Below are 27,264 nucleotides of genomic sequence, written 5' to 3'. Positions count from 1 at the left end.
CCTCTCACACTGTACTCAGTACATAGCTCAGTCCCTGTTGTGTACTCACAGATCTCTCTATTCTCTCTCCTCTCACACTGTCCTCAGTACATAGCTCAGTCCCTGTTGTGTACTCACAGATCTCTCTATTCTCTCTCCTCTCACACTGTGCTCAGTACATAGCTCAGTCTCTGTTGTGTACTCACAGATCCCTCTATTCTCTCTCCTCTCACACTGTCCTCAGTACATAGCTCAGTCCCTGTTGTGTACTCACAGATCTCTCTATTCTCTCTCCTCTCACACTGTCCTCAGTACATAGCTCAGTCCCTGTTGTGTACTCACAGATCTCTCTATTCTCTCTCCTCTCACACTGTCCTCAGTACATAGCTCAGTCTCTGTTGTGTACTCACAGATCTCTCTATTCTCTCTCCTCTCACACTGTCCTCAGTACATAGCTCAGTCCCTGTTGTGTACTCACAGATCTCTCTACTGCTTAGTAATATTCAGCACTTTCCTCTTTCCTCAGCCTCTGTTTTGCTCGCTTCTTCTCTTCTTACACTTTCTTCACGTTTAATCTGCTTATATATCACTTTGTCCCATTGTCATTCTGTCCCTATCTTTTCACTCTCTGTTTTTCAGACTCAGAGATCTCTCTTAGCGGTCCTGAGTATCACACTCCTCTCTCTCCCTGTCACCCTCGGCAACTACCAACCACTCCCAACTGTCACCCCCGGCAACCACCAACCACCCCCAACTGTCACCCCCGGCAACCGCCAACCCCTCCCAACTGTCACCCCCGGCAACCACCAACCCCTCCCAACTGTCACCCCCGGCAACCACCAACCCCTCCCAACTGTCACCCCCGGCAACCACCAACCACTCCCAACTGTCACCCCCGGCAACCACCAACCACTCCCAACTGTCACCCCCGGCAACCACCAACCACTCCCAACTGTCACCCCCGGCAACCACCAACCACTCCCAACTGTCACCCCCGGCAACCATCAACCCCTCCCAACTGTCACCCCCGGCAACCACCAACCACTCCCAACTGTCACTCCCGACAACCACCAACCACTCCCAACTGTCACCCCCGGCAACCACCAACCACTCCCAACTGTCACCCCCGGCAACCACCAACCACTCCCAACTGTCACTTCTCCTTCAAGAAATTCTTCTTTTTTTAAAAAAATCTTTATAATCACTTATAACAATTAACAAATTAAATTAACAAATTAAAAACATATAGATACACCCCAGGGTACTCAGGTTTTGGGGTATCACACTTGGGGTCCCAGAAAAATAACACACTGACACTTGGGGTCCAGCACAATGGCACACTGACACTTGGGGTCCCAGGAACCCCAGAAATGTAAAATGTCAATATAATTAAAGGCAAAACCTGACTTGTGAGGATGGTAAATAGATATTTTCCATTCCAACATGCCATGTTTTGCCCACACATTTATCCCTTAATGTCCCAGAACAATGCACACTAACACTTGAGATCCCAAAAATATGACACACTTGGGGTCCTAGAACCAAGGCACACTGACATTTCTGGCACCAGAACAAAGGCCCACTGACAATTGGGGCCCCAGGACAATGACACACTGACACTTGGGGTCATAGAACAAAGGCCCACTGACATTTGTGGCACCAGAACAATGGTACACTGACATTTGTGGCACCAGAACAATGGTACACTGACACTTGGGGCCCCAGGACAATGACACACTGACACTTGGGGTCATAGAACAAAGGCCCACTGACATTTGTGGCACCAGAACAAAGGCACACTGACATTTGTGGCACCAGAACAATGGTACACTGACACTTGGGTTCCTAGAACAAAGACCCACTGACATTTCTGGCACCAGAACAAAGACCCACTGATACTTGGGGTCATAGAACAAAGGCACACTGACACTTGGGGCCCTAGGACAATGGTACACTGACACTTGGGTTCCTAGAACAAAGGCCCACTGACACTTGGGGTCCTAGAACAATGGCACAATGACATTTGGAGCCCCCGAACAATGGTACATTAACATTTATGGCCCCAGAACATAATTGGGGCAATCTGATTGGTTGCCTATAGCAACCAATTAGATTTCAGTTATAATTTATTTAGTACATTTTACAAAATGAGAGCTAGAATCTGATTGGTTGCTATGGGCAACACCTCCACTTTTTCAAACCCACAGTTTAGTAAATATCCCCATTGGTGTTAAAACTGTGCTTTTGGAAGTTGTTTAAATAGACAATGCTGAGGGCTGCCAGAGCTATATTTATTTTAAATAAATTTTGCCATGAAATTTTTTACAGCTTATTATTTTATACTAATATATGTGCTTAGTATTATGGAGGAGAAAAGTGATTATCTGTTAAGCGTATTAGGATGTAATTGCAATCGCACCTCACATACACTAGTTGGATGCTCATAATGATTCATTCAGCAGTACGAGGAAGATATATACCTTACAATTAAAATAATGTCAGCGTTCATGCTAAAAAATTCTTATGTTGACGCTTAGAAGCATCATTTAAATGTTATCAATGCTAAATGTGGACAATTTAAGCCTTTTTATAGCTATGTATAAGAGAGTAACATTTGTAAAAAGCATAAAAGGAGGAGAGTGGGTTTGCAAGTCTTCTGTGCCACAATTTATTTTGGGAGAGTAAGATTGACTGCCGGTTTTTGAGTGGTTTTTCATCATAATTTAAGGCTAATGGGTCAGTGTTTAAATATGACATTTCTCGTTCATTTTAATTTGAAATATGACCAAGATATTTGAAATGTTCTGTGATAATCCCCAATTAAATTATGAGAGAGGGCAGCAGACCTTTCCCTCCGAGGATGGCAAAATTGCATCAAAACACTGACTGGCATTAATTCCTGAGTGATCTTTGAATGTCCTCCGACGGAGATTAGATATTCTGTTCAGAAGATGTTCTGGTGGGTTTTACTTAGAACATGAAAACAATGAAAACTGTGTTATACTATTATTTGAAGCAGGATTACATTGTGTCTATGTCTGGCTCAGAGGGGCTGTTTCAATTAGCCGAGGGCATTACCGTCAATTATCGTAATTAAGTTTGCTATTTTTTGCCTGCACCTCAAAAAAAAAAGAGCGAGTATCATTAATAAAGCATCACGCCGTAACGGACAGCGTTCTGCGCGCACCTCAACGCTAATTGAACTGCCAGCCGTATCGTTATTATTATTATTATTATTATTATTATTATTATTATTATTTAAGTGAATGTGTTTTATGCTATCAAAACAAATGTTAACTAACCTTTCTTGTGCTTATAACCTGGTTGTGTGTATGAGTATGTGGGAGAATGTGCGCTTGACATAAATCTGGCATAAATCAGACGTATAAGCCACAGGCACAGAACTGGATACATATTCAGAAGCCTCTGACTCATACGGCGTGTGGGCGTAAATAAGATATTTTTATGGGCGGCTTTTTTGAGTGTAAACGCCCATCATGCGCCCAACTCGGCATCAGGCCCAAGATGCAATTTTGAACATTGACAAAACCATGCTGTGCAATGGGGGGCTGGGGTAAATTTAAAATGTGCGGACAGACTTAGCATTGGAGGGGGGGGGGGGGGGTGTCGTAGCTCAACTCTAAATTCAGTATTACATGCAAAAGCAGACTGAATTTTCATGACTTGCGAAAAAATTGCATTTTTACCCTTCATATTGCAACATAGACTGTCCAAATTTGCACCTTTTGACAGGATTTGATCCTAACTGTAAGTGAGTCCATACAGCTCACACTTCACTGATGCCACGACTTCCTAATGAATAGCATGAATATTGGTCCTTCTCCCACTGTTTACAGGATGAGGAGACAACTTTAGGTCAGTCTTATGGGTATATTTACCAAGCGGTGCTCCCGACAAACCGGCGATTCAAAGTGACGATTGTCGCTGGTTTGCCATCAATTTTTTAAAAACAACAATTTTATTAAAGACAAGGCCCATTGGGTTTTGTCTTTCACAAAATTGCTGTTTTAAAACACGATGGCGAACCGCCAACAATTGGAATCGCCGGTTTGTCGGGACCGCCGCTTGGTATCTTCCATACTGCTGCCCATCCTGTGTGATCCAGTGAGTATCAGTGCTGTTGGCTACATGGGACCGTTTATGTGAGCTGTTTTATTACAAAAGACTTGTCATAGTTGCAAGCACAATGGTGGTGTTACGTTCTTGTTATATTTATATTTGAATCTATATTCAAGGAACGCCATGGCTAGAATCTCCTCCATCTCTACTTTTATAATACCCAGTTCTTAGCTCTCTTTTCTTTACTCTATTTATCTTTAATATATGTTTATTTTTTATTATTATGTTATTTATGTGTCTATATGTGTGTGTGTGTGTGTGTGTGTCAGAGCTACAGAAAGCCCGTACGTTGTGAGTAGACAATATCAGTAACCGACACGGCTATTTAACGACCCCTCGAGCACACAAAAGTGCTGTCTTTGTATAATTTCCAACTGTCCCAAGATTTGGCTTCCAATTTAATTACATGCTCAATAAACAGTTGGTGCGTTCCCAATATGGTCCATGTCGCTTCTTAAGATATATAGGTTTCTAAAGGGCACAAAAGAACCACCATAGAATCAAGGGGGTCCTTGGGGTAATTACTCACTTTAGGGCATCAGAAGCTAATTGTATATCTAGGATTACGGCAGCAAGCTCATTAGGACCACTAAAGTAGATGCTTTGCTTTGTTCTTGCTTAAATGTAACAATTTCAGTACTTTAGAAATAACGAAAATAATATGTAAATGATGCAAATAATCGAGAGTTAATATACAAAAGTGAGACAAAACATAAAATCAAGTGGAGCAGCACGGTGACTCAGTGGTTACCACTCCTGCCTCACAGGGTCATGAGTTCAATTCCCAACCAGAGCTATCTATGTGGAATTTGTGTGTTCTCCCCATGTTTCAAACAATGGAAGCAGACTTCTCGTTTACCTTTACTTTAAATCATTACCATGCATCAGGATGTTTCATGTATATATATTTAAGAATGTCACATTTCAATTATCATTTATCACGATTCTAGTGCTTAATTCTGACAAATGATGACATTCTAAATTGTAAACTGTACTCTACAGGTTCTTTTAAAAGTACACTCTAGCTGCCTCTCATGATTCAATGACAGCATACTCAATTCAATAAATAATGTATCTGCTTTGGTGCACCAAATCTCAATCCCTTTTAGTTGTAAAAGAAAAAAAAAATCAAGTATACTGTAAATATGGCTTTAGAACATAAAAAGAATACGTGGGAAGTGATTTTGTAGCTCTCTAATCTACATCAACCCTTGCATAGTAAAGAAGAAAAAGATTTATGAAAGGACATAAAGATCTACTGCTTTCAATACTATTTTATACTCTTATAAACACACTATTATTGTCTGGTATTGCATTCAGCATGCGGATATATAGCGCTGTTATCCAGCAAACTGTGTCCTCTAAAATTTAATTTGTGTCATACTCTAAGAAATACGGGGCAACTTTGGCCACACAATACAATCCTATTCAGCCAAAAGGACTTAATGCATGCAGCGGGCACAAGACAGAGACTAAACAGCACTTTAATGTCAAGTTATAACGATACCAATAAATGCTTTATTAGTGTATCCAAAAATATATGTACTGTATGTATGTAAAAAAAGGGAGTTAGAAACATAAAATGCATTGATCAATGGCGCAGACAAAGAAGAAATCACACATAAAAGCAACTGAATAAATTAAACCACCGTGAGTGACCGCTACGTAAGTAATTCTAGCAAATGGCTATAGGCATTGTCCTCGCTGCACAGATATAAAGAATGCCCAGGTCTAAATATTGCAGAGAACATCCAACAGCCAATCAGTGATTGGAACAAGCTTGTGAATTAAATAATCATCTGTACTACAAATGCTCCAGTCAGGAATCATAATGTTTATTCAGACTGTAATCCGGTCTCATGACGGCACCAACTGAGCAAATTGGAGACTGTCACTGAAGCAGACAACTTCTTACCCCTTAGAGGTTACTGCACCTTTTGGATATAACGTAATTAAAACCTGCCCTAGCTTGTTTAAATCGCAACATAGTGGCCAACATCAAGGAAAAAAAATGTTCGATGATATAGAGATTACATGAGAAATTCATGGACTTTCAATCAAACCGGCCCCACTTACTGTAAGTCACAGGTTTATAAATTGCAACAAGTAGGTCACGGCCATAGCCCTTCTCCGAAGGATCTGTCAGCATAGGCAAACTGAGGGGGGTTTCCTAGTGCCTGGAAACCCCCCTCCAAGCCTGGGGCACTGTATAATTGAGGTGGCTGGACCCTGCCCCCGCTTCACAAGGCTCTGCTTGAAAGGGAGAGCTGCGTGCCCCTAACAGTAGTGCATGCAGCATTGCCCATGTATATTATAGTGATAGGAAGAGTTGGAGAGCAGCCAAGCACTGTCTAAAATTTATAGCCAAGCCCCCATGCATGCTGGTCACGCCCACTGGCGGCGTGGTGTGGAAACCCCCCTCTACAAATCCTGCGTTTGCCCCATGGTCAGGATCCGCTTTCTTTTAAGTTGCTCACTATGGGCCTCATGTAGAGTTGGACTCATGAGGGCAAAAAGCACTTTTAGCAGAGGATCCATCTCAGTTTGCTCTCAGAGTGAGACAGATCCCTCTTGCACCTCTCTGAGCTTAGAGAAATGGAACAGAGAAGTTAGTGGGTGAGCCTAGCAATGTACTGGTGTGTTCACGCACACGTTACATGATATGCTGAGTTGAAAACAGCCGCAGACAGGTCTCTAGGAGACGTATCTGTTGTGGGTGCTTTCTCCTGGTGCAACAGATCTTCCTATATTAAAAGAAGAAGTACAATAATTTGTATGATTGCATCATGCACGCCGGCCCATAGGGCAGATAAAGAGATGTGTTTGTGCCATGTGCATAGTGTTCTATAGATCCTGCAGTTTGGAATCCTGTGTACATTACAGCATTACGGGATGCAATTTACACTTTACACGATTTAACTCCAACTCTACATCAGGCCATTTGTTCTCAAATGAACAATAAGTGATCCAAAAGTGAACATAAGAAACGAAAGTAGAACAATCTCTGTGTAATGTGAACAGTAAACCAAATAAATCAATGTGGAATTTTACACTAATATAAAATGTTAGCATCAGATAACAGTAATATTTCCCATCCATTTATCTAGTTTACCTTGACATTGGACTATTTTAATTTCCTCTCATTTTAGTTATCTATTTTAACTGTAATATCATTTGAAAATGGATTAGATAAAGCAGCTTATATCAGTTACATTGTTTCCAGCGTAACCTGGTAAAAATATATCTATTGATCTGCAGCACTGAATGGTAACGTGAGATGATACAAACCTGTTTTAGAGCAGTTGGCGTGAGTCTCATCACTGGAATCCTCACAATCATTGTCTCCATCACACACCCAGTGAGCCGGGATACAGCGGTCACTGGAACATCGGAACTGTCTATCCGAGCACAAGACGGAACATCCCAGTTCGTCGCTGCCATCGCCACAGTCATCGTCTGAAAACAATGATTTTGTGTTTATTATGGACAGATTCAAGTCACTCATCATCATCATCATCAGTTATTTATATAGCGCCACTAATTCCGCAGCGCTGTACAGAGAACTTACTCACATCAGTCCCTGCCCCATTGGAGCTAACAGTCTAAATTCCCTAACACACACACACATACACAGACAGACAGAGACTAGGGTCAATTTTGATAGCAGCCAATTAACCTACCAGTATGTTTTTGGAATGTGGGAGGAAACCAGAGCACCTGGAGGAAACCCATGCAAACACGGGGAGAACATACAAACTCCTCACAGATAAGGCCATGGTCGGGAATCAAACTTATGACCCCAGTGCTGTGAGGCAGAGGTGCTAACCACTGAGCCACTGAGAAACATATCCAACTGCTAAATCAGGCTTATTTTTAATTTCTTTATCCATACAGTATCTTCACTAAGCTAATTAGTCATTCCACACTGAGAATCTTATATCGGCAAATTTGCATTTAGAATTGGGCACTTCCCTACTTGTTTCTTGGATGAGATAAAATGAATCATCAGCTGTAACCAGCAATAGAACAATTCTCCTTGGGGTAAATGTATTAAGCAACGGATCCGTTAAATCGCCGATATTCAGCGATTGTGGCGGCCATATTTAAAACAGAAATTTTATTGAAGGCAAAACGCAGTGAGGATTGTCAGTAACGTCACTAGTTTCTAGTGAAATCATAGGCTGTAATGTCATTCATTTTGCTTCAAACCACAAAGATGGCTGCCTCCTCTGTGGGCAAGTGTGAGACACTCTTTAAAGTACACAACTGGATGGTGTTATGATTCATTTTGCCATTTCCTACTTATACTTTACATTTCAAGGTATTATTTGTTCCCCAGACCTTTTCTATATATAGAAATGACAAACGCCGATCTTCATAAAACAGTTTCTTAACATCACAAACATTAGAATGTTTTAAGACCCATAGGTAAGGTCAATGACCAATGGATTACTCACATTCCCGGTAAGTAAGGAAACCTTGTAAGTACTTGCCTGAATCACAATGCCATTTGTAGCTAACACATCGACCATTTCCACACACAAACTGCGTCTGAGGTTCACAGGTCTGTAGCTCTGTGGGAAGAAGAAGTTCAAATATTTATCAAGAAATACAGAATTATACTTCACCGTTCTATATTTAAGCTGAATGTAAAGACCACTCACTCGCATCAAGCTTTATTGATAACAGAGTTTGTCAAATTACGCTAATGCTGCTCTATTCATCTATCTCAGACACTTGATTCAATAACATGATAGCGATACTTAGAATTACATATTTTTAAATAACTGAACGGTATTAAATCAGTTTCAGAATTTCCCTGGTTTTAAAACAATATATTCCATATCCCATATGTTAAACTAAATTTTAGAGAATGTGTTTACACAATGAAACATTAATGTGACTGTTCCATCGTGGGTGTAAAAAGAGTGGTGGGATTTATACAAAAGGCTACTTTTATTATCTTTATTGAATGAAAAGTCATAACGGTCATAGGCTTTAAAAGTATATATGTTTTTTTCTTACTTACAGCTCTATGTTTTAGTAAGTGAAACAATCGAGATTCTCAAAACATAAGAGCATTTGGTTTTCAATTGAAGCTTCAGTATGTATGCGGATGATGTTTCATACGCCCACACTGTAATATTCATTTTCTTTCTTCGCTTAATAGTTATGTCCTCGTAGCAAAGAGTTATGAGAAAGATTTACTTTGCTCTCGATCACGGCTTCCTGAGTTATTCTGTAGAGCTTACTCACTAATATGTGTGAAATTTACATTTTTTAAAGGATTGTTTTTGATGGAAAAGGTAGAAGCAAAAGGTTAAAATGCACATTGTCACCATGTAGTGGCACGACTTCAAGTAGATATTTGTTCTTAGAACTCAACAAATCAGCATATGAATTTGGACCACCAAGAAGCTCAAAGTACTTCTTCTAAATAATGCATGCTTGCCTCCTCTCCCTAAATGTCCGGAAAAATCGGACATGGGGAGGAGTCGGTGAGCACCTCCCCTGCACTTGGCCCCTGGCCCTCCCCTCTGGGAGGTTTAAAAACCAAGCAAATAATGTGCCCTAAACTTGTAAACACATCATTTTAATATTACTAGTTTATCTTCATCTATTAATGTCATGGCACAAGACTTTGAAAAGCAAATCAAAATCGCAATGTAAAAAGGGTCTGCCTTCTTGTATTTCGCCAAATAATTGGTGTTTTATCAAACTGGAATTTTGTCAAACAAATGCAGATGTCAGTAGTGTACAATCCCATTCCCAAACAGACTGACAGACATAGATTAATTAATAATAAACAAAGCTTATAGAGGCCCCAAATCACTACAGAGTTTACATTTTATTTGGAAGTGGGCACAGTGAGACAGGAGGTGACTCAGAGTGGGGATTGGGACAGTTGTAAGGGTGCATTAGCGAGGGTAGAGAATGTTTAAAGATTTGAAGACTGGGAGAGTGTCTGATTAGGCGTGGTAGGGAATTCTATAAACAGCGAGCAGCGCGGGAGAAGTCTTGCAGACGTTAGTGAGAGGTGGTTACCAGAGGAGAGACGCAGGTCAGAGGTAGATCTAAGAGGGCGGGAGGGAGAGTATTTTGAGACGAGATGTGAGGTGTATGAAGGGGTGGTGTGATTGAGCTTTAAAAGTAAGGATGTGTAATTTAAATTGAATTTGCGAAGACACAGGGAGTCAGTGTAGGGAAAGAAGCCGATCAGCAAGGGCCAACAAAGGATACATATCTATAAGTATATAAAGGGATCTTACATACAGTACAAACCTGTGGATGTGCTCTGTGACTATGAGCACCCAGATTACTATACACTTGTGTGCGCACAGCACTGGCTAGAAGCATAGCTGGGTACACAGTACTGCAGCAATACCTTCCTGAGTTATTATTTCTATGTTTGGTCATACACATCTTACACTCTCTTTATAATGCACTGCTGCAAAACTCAATTATTTTCTATACTTGTCACTACTGCTACCATCTATCAGGGTGTACAGGCACACAGGTAGTCCTTGTGATCTCAACCAATGTGTTATTAAAACGCGCTGACTGGTGCTAAACACAGTATTATTTGGCTCTTGTCATTAGCACCATTACCTATAACCGATATCATTGTACAAATACAAATATATATTGTGTGATTTCAACCAGTGACTGACGGGGACAAAAGACATTTTCTGTATTCGTTATTATTGTGCCGTTACTTAAACTTAGCGAAGTTGCAGTGAAATGTTGCACAAGTTAGATTTCACGTAACTTTAAGTTCATGGCTGAACAGTCAGTTTCACAGAGGTTCCAAGTTTTCGGCATTACAGTCTTGTAGTTCTGCTCCTGCTTTGCTATTCTATGTATTGGTATTCTGCACTGTATTTGTAAATTTGTATTTCACAAGATGTATGGTCTATAAATAGTTTCTTTAATTTTTGTCATAGTTACTTCGTTTTTGAGCATTTTATTGACTTAAACACTTAGAGCCTCATTTAGGAGCATGATTAATATGGGACAAACCATTTTGCAATGTAATGGGTGAAATTAATTTATTTATTTGTTTCATGGAAGGAAGATACCGGCTATTTTTGCATTTAGCACTCAAATACCAGACAGATTTATTTTTACACTACAATTTAGAGTTGAGCTAGGGCACAACTATTCCCGACTCTAAATCTGTCCGCATATTTTACCTTCCCCCCCTCCCCTCAGTGCAACATGGTTTTGCCAGGGTGCAAATTTGCTCCTTTGTTTTGTTTTGCGCTTAACTCTGAATGAGACCCTTTGGAAGTAATGTACAGCATTCAGAAACTCCTTTGTGGTAGCGACATGTGTCTGAATGTGTTCTGGTACACCAAATTTTCCAACTGGAACACTTCATGGGTCCGTGGGTCAAGATGGCATAGTTTTCACTGCTCGTGGATGAGTGTTGGGTGGTATAAGGGCATTCCTGGTTAATTTTACACTTTTGTGCAAAATGGAGATTTCCACAAGTGAGATAAGTAAAATGAGATACATCATACTTGTCCACTCTCCCATAATGTCCGGGTGGCTCCCGAATTTCGGGGAGGTCTTTCGGAATCCCGGTAGAGCAAGCAGGCAATTCTGCCGCATTCTGCCCACTTCCTTTGGGATCTCCCGAAGGTAAAGAATAAAAGGTTGGCAAGTATAAGATAAAGTGGTAGGAAGGACAGATTTTAGGGGAAGGGCGCACAAACATATCCACTTCACATAAAAGATTTTAAAACCGGGTTAAGCGAATATTGCTAATTTGTGTCGGGTACAAACAACTTTTTGTTGGCGCAATTTGTAATGTTGTGTCCAAGTTCAGGCAAATTGACATAAATAGAATCTCTGTGGATTCACTATGTTCTAGCTGTATCCATTAGCAACCAATCAGAGGTGAGCTTTTAAAGTCTTTTGCAGTCTATCGTATTATTATTTTTGTTGGGTGAAATCAACCTTATACAGTAGCGGTGATATTACCTTGTGTCCCCGACTCCTGACCTTGTACTATTAGCTGTATCAAGTGAGCCTTCATTCTTTTACGCTTCATCTCTCAGTATACAAGAAAACTGGTGTGTTCATCAAACAAACCCCTGTGTTTTCTCCTTTCAACCGCACCAGTAATTCCTCCTGTCCTGTCTGACATTCCCTGACATTATACAGACATTTTAAATCTTTAATCTAAAATTCCCCCAAGGTATTTTACATCCTGTGAACAGCTTCATGTTTCCTAATAATTTAAATAATATTTTGCTTGAGAAGTTACTTTTTCCTGTTCTGTAGGGAATAGCGGAATACTTGTCTTTGCTAAATATTTGCACATTTATCTGTCCAATGCTGCATTCTGTTAAAAGTGTTTCTGTAATCTTAGTGCTCGGTATTTACCTTACAGCATAACACGGAGTAATGGGATTTCCTTTTACCCTTTCTCAGTATATTTCATGTGCATCCTGAACTAAACGGCTCCACACTTATCTCCAAGAGCCTGTAATGTAACCCGGCGACTCTGAACTGAATTAATGGTTTGTGCTTCAGAAATGCAAACTGTGCTATGTTTTTATAGAACACACGGCAGATTCAAGGAACCTGCGACTCTGCAGTTGTTGTGGGACCAGTGGCGGAACTGCCATGGGTGCAAGGGTGTGAGGCCACAACGGCGCCCTGTATTGCAATGCCAGTGCCCCTCATCCCTCCGTGGCCCCATTGAGAGACCCACGCTTTTACATTGTATCCTGATGTTACTACTCTGCTCTGAAAACAGCAAAGCGGACTGGAGTTCTCTTCTCTGCACGGCTGCGTCAATCCAGAGGAACGAGTGGGATGGCTGCGCGTGCTCACAGCAGAGTAGGGAGCACCGGAGGATACATTGGCATGGGGATACTGTCCACTCCTGCCCTCCCTCCTGTCCCCCTCTTACCTCCCTCCTTTTCATTCTCCTCTCCCCCCCTCTCCGTCTCAGCCTCCGTTCTCCCCATTCCCTCCTCCTACCATTGCGTCTCTGTCCGTCCTACCCTCCCCTTAGATTGCACGCTCCTTCGAGCAGGGCCTCCTCTCCTTCTGTTCTCCACCACCTTAACTCTGCTCTCCAGCTCCTTGTCTCTTCCGTGAGTTCCTCCTGCCCTTCTACCCCTCTCTCTACCCCGCTGGGGGCTCTCACCTCTCATCTAGCTGTACGTTAAGCTTCCGAGTTACTGTGCTTTTTGTTAACTGTACCGTGCTGTCTCACTCTGTATCATGTTCCTGTCTGTCCCTGTATGGCGCTACGGATACCTAGTGGCGCCCTATAAATAAAAATTAATAATAATAATTAATAATAATAATAATAGACTGTTTGCTCCAATGGGGCAGGGACTGATGTGAATGAGTTCTTTGTACAGCACTGCAGAATTAGTGGCGCTATATAAATAAATGATGATGATGATGACCAGGGGTTCTATTTTCAGCTGACTCGCTGATCTTATTTCAGGTTGTAACAGTAAAAAATAACATTTTGCTAAAAACAATAAGGACATATATTGCCAATTTTATCCAAATTTTAAAAAAATAGCACAATGTTTACAAAATTGACAGCCACAAAACATGGAGAATTTGCCAAAAAGATTAATCATTTTGCCCATCTGTGTCTTCTATCACAGACGGGGGGATTAAGAATGTTCAAATTAACCAAGAACAAATTAATAACATTTATGTGCACAATTAAACATGTCAAACTAAAGTAGAATTTCTCTGCTCAAAAACATAAAAACATTTAAAAAAAATATTCCAATGTAAAAATAGGTATAAAATAAAAAAAAACATAACAAACAAACCTAAAAATATGGCAGCTTAGTAAAATAAATATTTTCTTATGGTGTCTGCGGTTATATTATATTGTAATTACTTTGGATTGAGTTATGTTTTTCCCACTAAAATACAGTTGCGTAACCTTTAACAGAGAAGTGTGGTGTCGCTAACACTCCGTGATGAAGTGCTTAGTGCAGCTAATTAACACTAATTTATGTGGGTTATTGCTTAATTGTACTCAATGATGTTAACAATGTTTTTGTACGCAAATTAAAACACGTCCTCCCATCTCTAAACAAATATTGCCGATATATGATAATTAGACGTATACTAGTGCGCAAATTGGGGCAACGTGCTGAAATGTTTGGAAATGTGCATTTTGAGGGTCATATATATCATATTCCTTTATTAAACGACACTATAGAAAATCACAATGTTATTTGTAAAATTGACTTTTTTATTATAAAAACAAGAACACGCCGCAGTAACACTTTAAAATATCATCCTAGATATTAAAGATTGTCTGTGGCACACACAGCGACGGCTGGGATTTGGGGTGGTAATCGGTATCCCCGACACCAACTATAACTCCAAAAAAACACGAACACATTAATAACAATATAATTAAAAAACACCCTTACTTTTACAGCGACGGCAGAGATTACCGAAAGTAATGGTATGTGACCGCTGCTATATCCGAAGCTGACGGATGTCGCCACCTGATTTTGACGTCACTGAAGACGCCGACATCTACTTAAACAGGTATGTTAAGCTTAGCAGTTAGGGTTAAGGTACGGCAGGAACTTACGTGACGTCAAAATCAGCCGCCACCATCCACCATCTACATATTTACCAGCAGTCGCATACCACTACATTCGGGAATCTCCCTCGTCGCTGTACAGGTAGGGGTACATTTTAATCATATTGTTATTAATCTGTTCATCTTTTTTTGTAGATATACTGGGTGTCAGTATCCAAAGCATCGGATTACCGTACCCCACTCGGGGATTAGGTGGGCTGACCCAAAAAAAAGGGACGGTAGGTGGGTATGTATTATATGCTACAATACAAAGAAAAGGAAATATTCTTTCATACTTTAATACACAGTGCATCACGGTAAGACAAATCATTAAACATATACAGTATATGCCATTTATGAACATTTTTCTTTCATGGATTTAACTACCCTTTAAATTGAGGCTTATGTCCCCTGATTCCATTTACCATCAGAATTTATTATTATTATTATTATTATTATTATTATTATTATTATTATTATCTGGAAAATACTTTTAAATTATTAAATTGACTATTTATCAAAACTTTTCTCATTGGAATTTATCAATATAATGTCACCGATGCAGCTAAGCGATGCTCAACTCCGGTGATACCGGGTGGCAGCGGTAAGAGGACTCTTACCACTTACCAGGGGTGAGCTGGTTTGCCGGTTCACGCATGGGTGCTGGAATTGAAATTTGGATTTCCAGTTCCAGATTCATTGAAACAAAAACAAAGAACAATAAAGTTATTTGAAAAAAAAATAGAAAGATAAAATAAAATAAACTTTATTTTTATAGTAAAGCTTTTTTTCCTGGCTATCGCCATCTAGGACGGGAATTGCTATAAGAAGTTGAGTTGAGAGGTGGTATTTCTACATGATAAATAGACGTCACTGTAGGCCACCAGGATAGTCTTCACTGGCCAGAATTTTATTCTTTTGCAAAAATTGCTTAATTGCACTTATTGCTTTAAGTCAATATTTTTTTTTCTTAAATAAACAGCAAAATAATTATAAATATAATAGTGTTATTATAGTAATAATATAATGACAGAAAAAAAATGAGAAAACTTAAGTTTGGACAAAATGGCATTCATTTAAGAGACATTTTGGCGACTTGCCTGTTATTTGTTAATGATGACTTACACAAGGTCAGCAAGTTTAGGCAAATTTACCTGCATAATTAAGCATCTGTTTCTGAGTTTATAGAGGGCACATTGGGCGTCTGAAATGATGCTATCTTTTTTGTCATGTTTTGTTTAGCTGCAGTAAAAAAAAATCTGCTGATTAAACACAAGTGCATTATTTATTATATGAGAACTGATGAGACAAAACTTTTCTGAAAATTACAAATCACGTACAGCTTTCCCTCATTAGCACCTCGCTCGTAACTGATAACACAACAGCAGTCAGCTTATTTAAAACATTGTACTTATCGCTAATAATACTTTATTTCAACACACTAATCTATGATTTGAAGCAGCAAATTAAAACTTTATTTAAAGTTGTCCTTTCAGTGTTGTTCCACATATTTCACTCAGGTTATAATAAATAAAGCATGATTTGTTTTTCGTAAAACATTGATAATGTTATTGCCACAGAAAGCGAATCGGATGGTGCCATTTGCTGGTATTAGCACAACAGATCAGGGAGGTGTGGAGTCTAACGTACCCCTGGTATTCACCAGGGACCCCTGCAAGGGAGTATGGGCTTAGCTGCAAAGTGTGCGCAGGTCGTGGTTCTCCAAGACAGTCACCAGAGAAGTGACGGGTGAAGACATAAGTAGTCAGACGATCCGGGTGAGAGGTACATAAGGGCGATCCAGAGAATGGTCAGAGCAGGGCAAGAATCAGAACCAGGACAATCAAATAGGACCCAAATTTTGATCCAAAAGGTAGGTCTGGAGAACAAGCCGGGTCAGGAGCCAATATCACTAGAAGGAGGGAGCAGGAATCAGGAAAATGGATATAACTGGGAGAACGTAGGAGCAGGAAGTGAACCAATACTCTGGCAGTGAAGAGTCAGCCTTGATTGAGCAGGAGGCAGTTCGGAGGTCAGAGAGTCATTGCCCGCCAATAACCGTGCCGGGGAGCCGTTGATAAGCAACGGGCCGCGGCCGCATAGAGGAGACAGGCAGCTGTTCCCGGAACACAGTGGAGATGTGGGGATGGCACCTGACAGGTATCTATAGATAACCTACGAATCAAAATGCTCCATGTCAATAATCATAACTTACTAGAGTGACTTATCTTTGTTGCATGTTAATGTTGGCACATTATTGATTTTTTTCTGTTTAGTTATGTTTACCCTCCCTTTATGTGATATCTACACTATCACAGTCACAGACCAGGGGGTATACTTACTAAACTGCGTGTTAGTTACTAATAGTTATCTAAACATGCATTGTTTAAGATTTAGGACTAGATTTACTAAACTGCGGGTTTGAAAAAGTGGAAATGTTGCCTATAGCAACCAATCAGATTCTAGCTTTCATTTATTCAGTGCATTCTACAAAATGACAGCTAGGATCTGATTGGTTGCTATGGGCAACATCGTCACTTTTTCATATCCACAGTTTAGTAAATATACCTCCATGATGCAGCTTGGGAGGATCAAGTTATGCTTTTGAGCACGTTCAGAGCACACACACATTTTAGATTAAGCTCTCTAAGATGAGTTAGCGCAGACTAATTCAGTTTCATGACAGCTGCAAGCCACAGTCCATACTCAAAGTGAAAACTTGCAGTACACTTGTTGTGTGTGATTATTAAATATGTAACACACAGATGGAGGTATCTTCTCCCTTTATTCAATAATATGTCTGTTATAGTTCGGGGCATATTCAATTGTTTGAATTCCCCACAGCGTTAAAAGTATTACCGTTATTACGGGAATACTAAACCGGATTTCAGCTCGCAGTTCCCTGAGCCGCGAGCTGAAATACAGCGTGAAAGTTACCGTAATAATGGTATGTACGCACACTATTACCATAATGATGGTAATAGGGTGCACGCCGCGTTATTTTTGCCATTAACGCTAACAATTGAATATGCCCCTTAGAGTCTACAGTTGTGTATGTGTTGTTACTCAATTGCAATAATTATTATTATACTAATATGTAGCTATGTGTCCTATCATGGCTCACATCTGCTTTAAAAAAGATCCCCGCTTCTGACAACTAGATTTCTTACCCAATCAAAACATTTAACCCTGTCACTTTCGTTATATATTACAGGGACAATGGCTGTGGTCAGTCACAGATTGCTCACATAATTTGCACTGACATATTGCGAACCCTGTGTGATTTAATTGAACAGGAGGGAATTTGGGCAATATCGTGAAAGAGAAGACTGCCCTAAATGTAAGGGAACCTGCCAGTCTATGAACATTTGTATTCTCTCACTGGGAAAAAGGCAAATTAAAGCCTCTGTACAGCCGTGGAGTTTGATACAGTTACACTACAAACATAACGATAATTTCACTAAAGGTCAGAAAAACTCTTTAGTTCCACTATAGGCTTCCACACGCTGTTGAACTTTAATGCACTTTAATCACAGGATTGGAGCACACCCACAGCTAGCTCTCTGTGTGCCTGATGCAAGCCAAGAACAAGTTATTGCCCCCTTAAAAGTACTCTAAGTATATAGTTAAAATCTCACAATAATAAACACAATTACACCTAAGTTATACACATCTTATAATCCCTATAATTTTTTATTGTAATTTTTATTTATTTTATTTTCCACTTTTCACTCAATTACTTTTCAATAATATACGGTCACTTTAAAATAGATATCACATGATTTGTACCCTTATTATTAATATCTTTATTTATTTTTTTCCCTTGTCGCTTTTGTACTGGTGGGAATTTTTGCATCAGCGTGAGTTTTGTTGGCGTTATTGATGCCGGAATAATGATTACTACTGCTTTTTTCAAGCATACCTTGTCCCCGATGATGCTATTCACCCTAATACATCCTCACTGTTGTCCCAATCTCCAGTCTAAGCCACACTCGCTCCTTTTGTTTCAGCTGCGTCCTTCTCTACTTAGAAAATAAGCTCTCTAATGAGCAGGGTCCTCCATACCCTTTGTTTTCATGCTTGTATTTATTTTATCTGCCTTACATGTCTTCTTTTTTATGCATGTACTGTTTTCTCTACTGTGCGGCGCTGCGGAGCACTGTGGCGAATTGTAAATCTACGATAATAATAATGATAATATCTAAAAATGTAATAAAGACACATGATATGTTACAGTGTTGTAGGTTTACTAATTAATCTAGTACACAAATATGTACCACATATTCAGGACACTATATAAAGAATCTCAATGATAGAATATAATAAGTACATAATTTTTTCTTCATAGTACCGTATGGAGTCCAACTTCTGTGAAGATCTGTGCAGACAACATCAATAGTATTTCCTAGAAAACTCTTATAATAATAATAACCCTAGAGACACGTGATATGCTGGTCAAACTGTCAATCAAGATAAACGATAACTATTGGTTGGCGTTTCTATAAATAACTATCTTGACTTACAACATGGTTTACCCTATGAGAAAGTCCCTAGGCGAATCGTACGTTGGGTAGGACGTCAGCTGTGACTTCACAGCCCCAGAAGTGGGTGCCGGTTAGTGGCTGCAAACCGCAGACCATTTCTATAAAACAATGTTGTTTCTCTCTATAAAATATAAGAGCATTTATATAAGATATTTAGGATATTATTAGAGATCACTAGTGATGTAGTATAGGGGGTGCAAACTGCGCATCGCATATATAATGTAGCTTTTTATAACAATATATACTAATATAAAAGGCATTTGTGATATAATTAGAGAGGAATATATACATAGGTGATTTTCCACTATTATTATTATTATCTTTTATTTATAAGGTGCCACAAAGGGACCGCAGCACGGTACATGACATATACAGAAAACAATGATCCATGACACAACATAATAAATGAAGATCAAAATACAAAGATCGGACATAGTGAATGAATGAATAAATATAAAATAAATAAATTAAATAAAATACAAATAAAATACAGGTAACATGGTAATGCAGATCCAAATATTTCTGGGACAGTGAGTGAGTGACGGAAATAATCAGCGGGAAGTAGGCCGAAGTTTAAGAAAAGAGGGCTAGGGAAGCAGGTCAAGAGGTACAGAGGGTGATGGAATGCTAGAAGCAGAACCCAAGGAAAGAAGGCCCTGCTCATGACAGCTTACATCCTAATCGAAAGGGGGAGACACAAATAGGGTGGTACTGGCTGGGGAAGAAAGTTGGGACAAGGGAAGACTGATATACTTCAATAAAGAAATGAGTCTTAAGGGAACGTTTGAAGCCTTTGAGAGTAGAGGCTAACCTGATGGAACAAGGAAGATATAATAATAAAATCTATGCTAATATTCTTTGTTCATATATAAAGCAAATGGGGGATCAGCGCTTCCCACGTGAGGGTGAGATGGGGCAGCCAGGGGAACAGGGGGATAGGAATTGGTCTTAAACTCCTAGGTAGAACAAAGAATAGTATACATAGTTCCCCAGCGCAATACAGATTAAAAAAAGGTGTGTAGCTTAATGATGCAAATGTTGAATGAGATAAAATATAACTGTATTCAGTGGCAAAACAGGCAAAAAAAACATACATAAGCAAGAAAAACAAGAGAATTCAGAAACAATGTTTCCATTGACAATACTCATAAGAAGTATATGATAAAACCAATGGGGGCTAAGGTGTAGGACTTAAGTCCATAAGTCTTAGACATCCGGTATAAACACGCTGACCACTGGATTCCAATATAGGAACAACAAATAAAAGCAATATTGATGACCTGTTTATACCGGATGTCTAAGACTTATGGACTTAAGTCCTACACCTTAGCCCCCATTGGTTTTATCATATACTTCTTATGAGTATTGTCAATGGAAACATTGTTTCTGAATTCTCTTGTTTTTCTTGCTTATGTATGTTTTTTTTTTGCCTGTTTTGCCACTGAATACAGTTATATTTTATCTCATTCAACATTTGCATCATTAAGCTACACACCTTTTTTTAATCTGTATTGCGCTGGGGAACTATGTATACTAATATTCTTTGTTCATCTAATGCGAATTGGGAGAATGTGGTTGTTAGTATAGAACAGGCAAATGGCAACAGTAGAACTGGGCAAATATATTTAGTAGCACAGTGTATGTCTGGGAGACGCAGTCATCTAAGTTGCACTTTCGTAACAACAGAGATACAAACATGGGTGTATATGATTGATGTAAAGGAAAGCAATCACAGAGCTTTATGTTTCTCAATCTTCTCACTTTTCAAAGATAAAATAAAAAGAACATTGTTAAATATTTATATATGTATCAAATGTAAGCAATTATAAAAGTCTGTGTTTTTCATGCTTCTTACTTCTCTGAAAATAATTTGAAACAAAGTAACAAGTAAAACTGGGAAGAGACATAGATAAACTCCTATAATAATAGGCGGAGAGACAAAAGAAATCAAATTATTTATAGTTTGTAATTATCATCTCCCACCAATGGGCAGTTTCAAATCCCAGTACTAGCAATAATGATTCTTCATATCAATAACTGTAATGGGTGATGAATATCCATTCTTGTGTTTTCAAACTGTTTATAGAAAAAATTCCCAAGAAGAAGAAATTTAAATGAAAACATAAGTCAGAAGCTTTTACAATATATGCCATTTTAAATCATATACAGCCACAAAGACAAAATTTAGTCATAAGGACAATACATGTAAATCGGATCTATTGTAAAATAATAAATAATGAACAATAAATATTGACGGTAGTTCGTCAGACAATATATCTCAGCCCCACCCAAGGGTCTGAGTCTATTTTAACTAGAGATGGGCGGGCTTGGTTTCCCGAGATCCGAATTCATCCGAATTTAGCCTATCCGAGTACCGAGCCGAGCAGGCTCGGTACTCTCCCGCCCATTCGGATTCGAAATTGAGGCAAAACGTCATCGTGACGTATTCGTATTTCTGAGCTCGGTTCTCGCAAGATTTGAAAAGCATAAATACCAGTCTCCACAGCAATCCATCGCCATTTGACAGAGGGAGAAAGCAGGGTTAGGTCACAGGCTGTATTAGCGCAGGGACAGAGCAGTAATTGGACACATTATTGTTTGAATGCAATACCATTGTAATCCTAATACCAGTTGTTACAGCAGTAAGAGGAGGATAGAGGAGGGTTTTTTTGTGCAGTTTCTGGCACTCCAAGTGCTTTTGGGGTGTTCCCTATTCTTTTGCAATAATTTTTCTGGCTGTCAAAAGTCCTGTTTGTCAGCAGTCTAAAAAAATAATATTTAGCACTCCCAGGTGCTTTTGGGGTGTCCCCCATTCTTTTGCATTCATTTTTCTGGCTGTCAAAAGTCATATTTAGCAGCAGTATCTAAAACAATTTGTAGCACTACAAGTTCTTTGGCCTCATAATGGATTCAAAGCAGTGCAGTCCACATATGAGCAGAATCAGCAACCAGGTTCTGTCACCAGTCCCGATGGTAGTGTTCCCAGTACGTCATCTGGGCAAGGCGATGTCAAACTACACAGTGTTTTGAAATCAGTCAAAAAAACACACACCCCAAAAAAATTTACCGTGTTGAAGCGAAAAAGAAGTGTAACTGAGGAAAAGTTAAGTGCCGATAAAAAAAAAATTGCCAACATGCCATTCTATACACGCAGTGGCAAAGAAAGAATGAAGCCTTTACCTTTGTCTATTAGTGGCAGATCAAAAAATGTTACCGAGCCTACAAGTGGTGCACAATTACTGTTACGCGTCAAAGCCTAGCTGCAAGATAACAGTAAGGCATTAGAGAATAATGTTTGCTCTGAATCACAAATGACACCATCCCTGTGGAGAGTCCATCCAACAGTGGTATGTCTAACCGTGAGCATTCTGTTACTGTACCCATAAAGAGGGACCCTTTCAGCAGTTCTGCTGATGTGTGCCTGAACAGCCCGAGTGTAGCCGGTGATACACAAATTGAGGATGCCACTTTGGAAATAGAAGAGGATGAGGGGGAGATTTGTGGAGGTGACGAGGGCGCTAATGAGGATGTTGATGAGGATGATGCAGACAGATACCAAATTGTCTTTCTCAATTTCTATTTATATTCTAGACTCCATAACGGCTGAATAGTTTTCTATTTTACTCCTAGTGGAGAGGGGATCTGAAGCAGACAGATACCAAACTACCGTGGTCCATTTATTTTTACTTTCTAATTCTACACAGTCTATGCAGGCTGCTTTTTTTCTATTCAACTACAAGTGGAGGGCGGGGAGGGGCATAGATAGCCACCAAACTACCTTGGTCCATTTATTTTTACTTTCTAATTCTACAGTCTATGCAGGCTGCTTTTTTTCTATTCAACTACAAGTGGAGGGTGTAATATACACCCAAAGACGATGGCTACATTGCCAATAATCAAAGATGGAGGGGGAAGTCTACCAGGTTTGTCTGTATAATTTGCAGGCAAGTGTTAGAATTAAGGACGGCCTACCAGGGATTAAACTGTTTTTTCATAATTTATTAGCTTTAGAATTACCTCACTTATCCAAGAAACTGGTGGAGCACTAAATTAGGTTTTTTTAGACCAAAAAAATAGTTATTTTTTCAAAAATAGCAAAACAAAACCAAACAAATCCAAAACCAAAACACGCAAGAGCTGTTTGGCAAAACCAAAACCAAAACACGACGGTAATCCAGATCCAAAACCAAAACCAAAACACGGGGGTCAGTGAGCATCTCTAATTTTAACTGATCATTTGTTCTTTCTTTACTTTTTAACTCATCTTATCTTTATTTTAAATATTTCTCAGCCATAAGTCTAATAAATGTAAACATGTGGATATACAATTTTTAAATTTATTTCTCTAAAAATAGTGTGTTTGTTTAAAATCTAGTGGGTGAGAATGCCTTCTTCTATCCAACTCTAGTCTTGTAGTATAAGTCATTTCACTAAACGTCAGAAAACACTTTAGTTCCGCAGCTATAGGTTTAGGCATGCTGTTATTGCAACACGCTGTTGGACTTTAATGCACTTTAATAGCTATCTCGGCAATAGAAACACACCCACAGCTAGCTCTCTGTGTGTCTAGTGCTATCCAAGAACAGGTCCCACACCCCCCATAAAAAAATCTCCAAAAGGAAGCTTGCAAAATAGTTCAAAGGCAGCACACAGATATTATTTAGGTATATGTGTATGTTCATTGTTACAAGCACAGAAAAGAAGACAATGTTGCAGTCTCTGTCCTGGTTCTATACCTCCGTCTTGTACATCTGAAGAAGGGACTACTTACAAAACGATGTGTATTTCTGTGTGTGTGCATAAATATATATACCCATCATTGGGATAAATCGCTAACATATACAGTGTAATATAAGGACTTTAATAAACTTGGTCATATTAGCACAGGACTGACCTTTTTGGACACTAGCCTTGGTTATAACTAGAGATGTTCAGGCTCGGTTCCTCGAGATCCGAACACACCCGAACTTAGGGGATCCAAGCCGAGCCGGCTCGGTACTTTCGGGCACCCTCGGAATTGAAAACGAGGAAAACGTCATTGTGACGTCATCGGATCTCGAGAGTTTTGAATTCCTTTTAAATATCCAACATCACGGAGGGTGGGAGGGAGGGCGGACCCCCATTTATCTTTTCTGCCACTGCTGTGTGCCAATGTGTCCTAGATGTGCTAGGAACTGCCGTGCGTTTGTGTCATTGCTCTGTCGCTTACCATCCAGCCAGGTCGCTGCAGTATTTGTCGGAAAGTATATGAATATAATATTGTGACATGTGAGGTGGTCTAAATTACCTGCAAATGACTTGAAATTAGTGTTATTGAGGTTAGTAATAATGTAGGAACAAAAAAAGAGTAAAATTATGTCATTTTAGTATATTTTAGGATTTTTTTCTACAAAATCTAAAACCAAAACACACTAGGGTGGTTTTGCCAAAACCAAAACCAAAACACAAAGCTAATCCACTAAACCAAAACCAGTTCACGGGGTCAATGAGCATCTCTAGTTATAATGTGCTTTTATCCCACTTTACAAACATGTGCAGATCACACAGCCTGAAATTGGGTTATGAAGCATTAAAAAAAATATGCAAACAGATCTTTACTACATAAACACATAAAAAAATATGCATTTAATTGTGCTTTTAATGCTAAGTGCAACAGAGTGTGCAAAGAGAATATTAGACTGCATTATGAACACAGCAAGAAGTCAGGTCAAAGTACAACTGCAAATCCAGAAGCTTTAAAAAGAAAGTCTGATAAATATTGATACTGACTTCCTCTAAAGCCACTTGTAGAAATATACTTTTGTTCTATAAAACAGTGGTAAAAGATCAGAATCTAATGCAGAGCTTTGTCAACCTCCGCTGTGCGCAGCGCCTGGAAAAGTCACCGGTCTCAGAGTTTCCTTCTCTCTCTTTCTTTCTTCTCCATAACATTTACAATGTAAAATTCAGGTATCTCTGGAATCATCAATGTAGTGATGACTCTTTTCGTCTGTTTAACCCCTGGAAGACTGGGTTGGGTACGGGTTATCGGTGTTGAATATTCCGACACCGAGGATTCCTCCAATTAAAATCCGAATCTGTAAAAAGACGCAGGGTGCTGACCACAAGTGACTTCGACTACTGAGATGTCCGTCAGGAGACTTTAACGTCAGTACGACTTCTATCCCTTTTAATTTAAAGCGGCAATGTTTGGTTAAGTGTTTAAACACTTAACCTGCGGTGTTTGACATTGCCGCTTTAAATTAAAAGGGATAGAATTCGCACTGACGTTAAAGTCTCCTGACGGACACCTCAGTAGTCGGAGTCACTTGCAGTCAGCATCCTGCGCCCATCGGACACCTCCAACGTCGAGATGCAGGTAAGTCTGCTTCTCTTTAAATCGTTTTTTTGTAGATTCGGATTAAATTGGAGGAGTCCTCGGTGTCGTTATGGTGGTAATCGTAACGATTACCACCGAATGTGATATAAATAATAATAATAAATGTGATTTAGGAGCATATAATGATTTATTCTGGCAATATACTGAAGTTGTTCTTGTATTTTACATCCCTTAGCTAGATGCAAACAGAAAAAAAAGTCACAATAGACATTTTTACATTATTTACCCATAGTCATTTTTACATAGTCAGAGCAATCCCAGAAGATTACCCTGAAATGTGTTTGTCTGGTTCTACCAAACACAGGGATACAAAATATGTCTATGTCAATGTCTTAGGGAGTGTGAAGCTGGATGCAGAGTTCCTGGAATGAATCTCTAGAACCAGGCTGGTTGCCTATAGCAGCCCCCTTTTCAATAGTGCTGAACATGCTGAACGGTAATTGTTTGCCCCAGGTCTTGAACACAGAGTAGTAGAGACCTATTCTGGGATTAACCCTGGCACTAGAAATATTGGAGACACTGATACAGAAGACCAGAAACTGAATATCAAGAGGGATGTAAGCTCTCAGGAACAGGGCCATCCTTCCTTGTGTGCTCCTTCTACTATTCCATCACCCTCTGTACCTCTTGGCCTGCTTCCCTAGCCCTATTTTCTTAAGCTTCGGCCTTCTTCTAGTTGATTTCTACCATCACTTTCACTCATTGTCCCAGTAATAATTTGATTTGCACTACCATGTTACCTGTGTCTGTGTATATATTTTTGTACATTTTTGGTTCTTTCTGTATCATGTTGTGTCATGGCTTACTGTTTTTTGAATGTCATGTACGGCACTGTGGACCCTTTGTGGCACCTTATAAATTAAAGATAATAATAATAATAGTAGCAGGTACTAACACTGAAGAAGATAAAATGATCACATGCTTGAGTTAAAGTTAGGGCAGGGCAGGCAGCGATCCAGGATTGAACAATATCACATGTTATCCCATTGAACAAACAGCATTTAACTCTGCTTGTAAACACTGCGGAACCAGGAACCGAACACTAGTACCTGCCCAAATCTATGCATTCAAGCATGATCCCCTCACCTCCATTATAATGTTTAATAATGTCAATCTGTGTTAAGTAGTAGTGTAGTGCAGAAGTAGTGTGATTGTTTGGAATTGTGTCACAGTATGTGCAATCCATATAAAGCCATTAAATTATGACAGCACACACTCTTGGTGAAAGATTGATCTGAATATTGAAAGCTGTGATTGAAATCTCGATGATGTATCTATGTACTCTCTCACAGAGAGATCAACTTTGGACATAAATCTGTTTCTGTGCTATTCTAATGACTTTCAAAATGTGCTGTATTTTAAAATAAAAATAGTCTGTAAATCAACCGTAGCTCTGTTCAAATCACCGTAACACAATTATTTGAGGATAAATAACACACACACACATATATATATATATATATATATATATATATATATATATATATATATATATATATATATATATATATTCATAAAAAAAATAAATATATATATATATATATATATATATACACACACACACACATACATATATAGATCTATATCTATCTATCTATCTATATATATGAATATAAAATATATATATATATATA

At 39.2% G+C, this 27,264-nt stretch overlaps 1 protein-coding gene across 1 annotated transcript in view; it reads right to left on the bottom strand.

Moving 5' to 3' along the window:
- Positions 1–27,264, bottom strand: part of LRP1B (LDL receptor related protein 1B) — a 728,477-nt gene that overhangs the window by 416,001 nt on the left and 285,212 nt on the right. The window contains exons 18-19 of the mRNA XM_075181401.1: positions 8,613–8,693; positions 7,408–7,575 (exon numbers count right to left, since the gene is read on the bottom strand). Coding sequence (XP_075037502.1) covers positions 7,408–7,575; positions 8,613–8,693 — 249 coding nt within the window. The remainder of the gene's footprint in view (positions 1–7,407; positions 7,576–8,612; positions 8,694–27,264) is intronic.

The sequence above is a fragment of the Mixophyes fleayi genome, chromosome 7, assembly GCF_038048845.1.
Source record: "Mixophyes fleayi isolate aMixFle1 chromosome 7, aMixFle1.hap1, whole genome shotgun sequence".
Classification (NCBI taxonomy): Eukaryota; Metazoa; Chordata; class Amphibia; order Anura; family Limnodynastidae; genus Mixophyes; species Mixophyes fleayi.
Note: the sequence above shows the minus strand (reverse complement) of the source record. Positions and strands in the feature narration are given on the sequence as shown.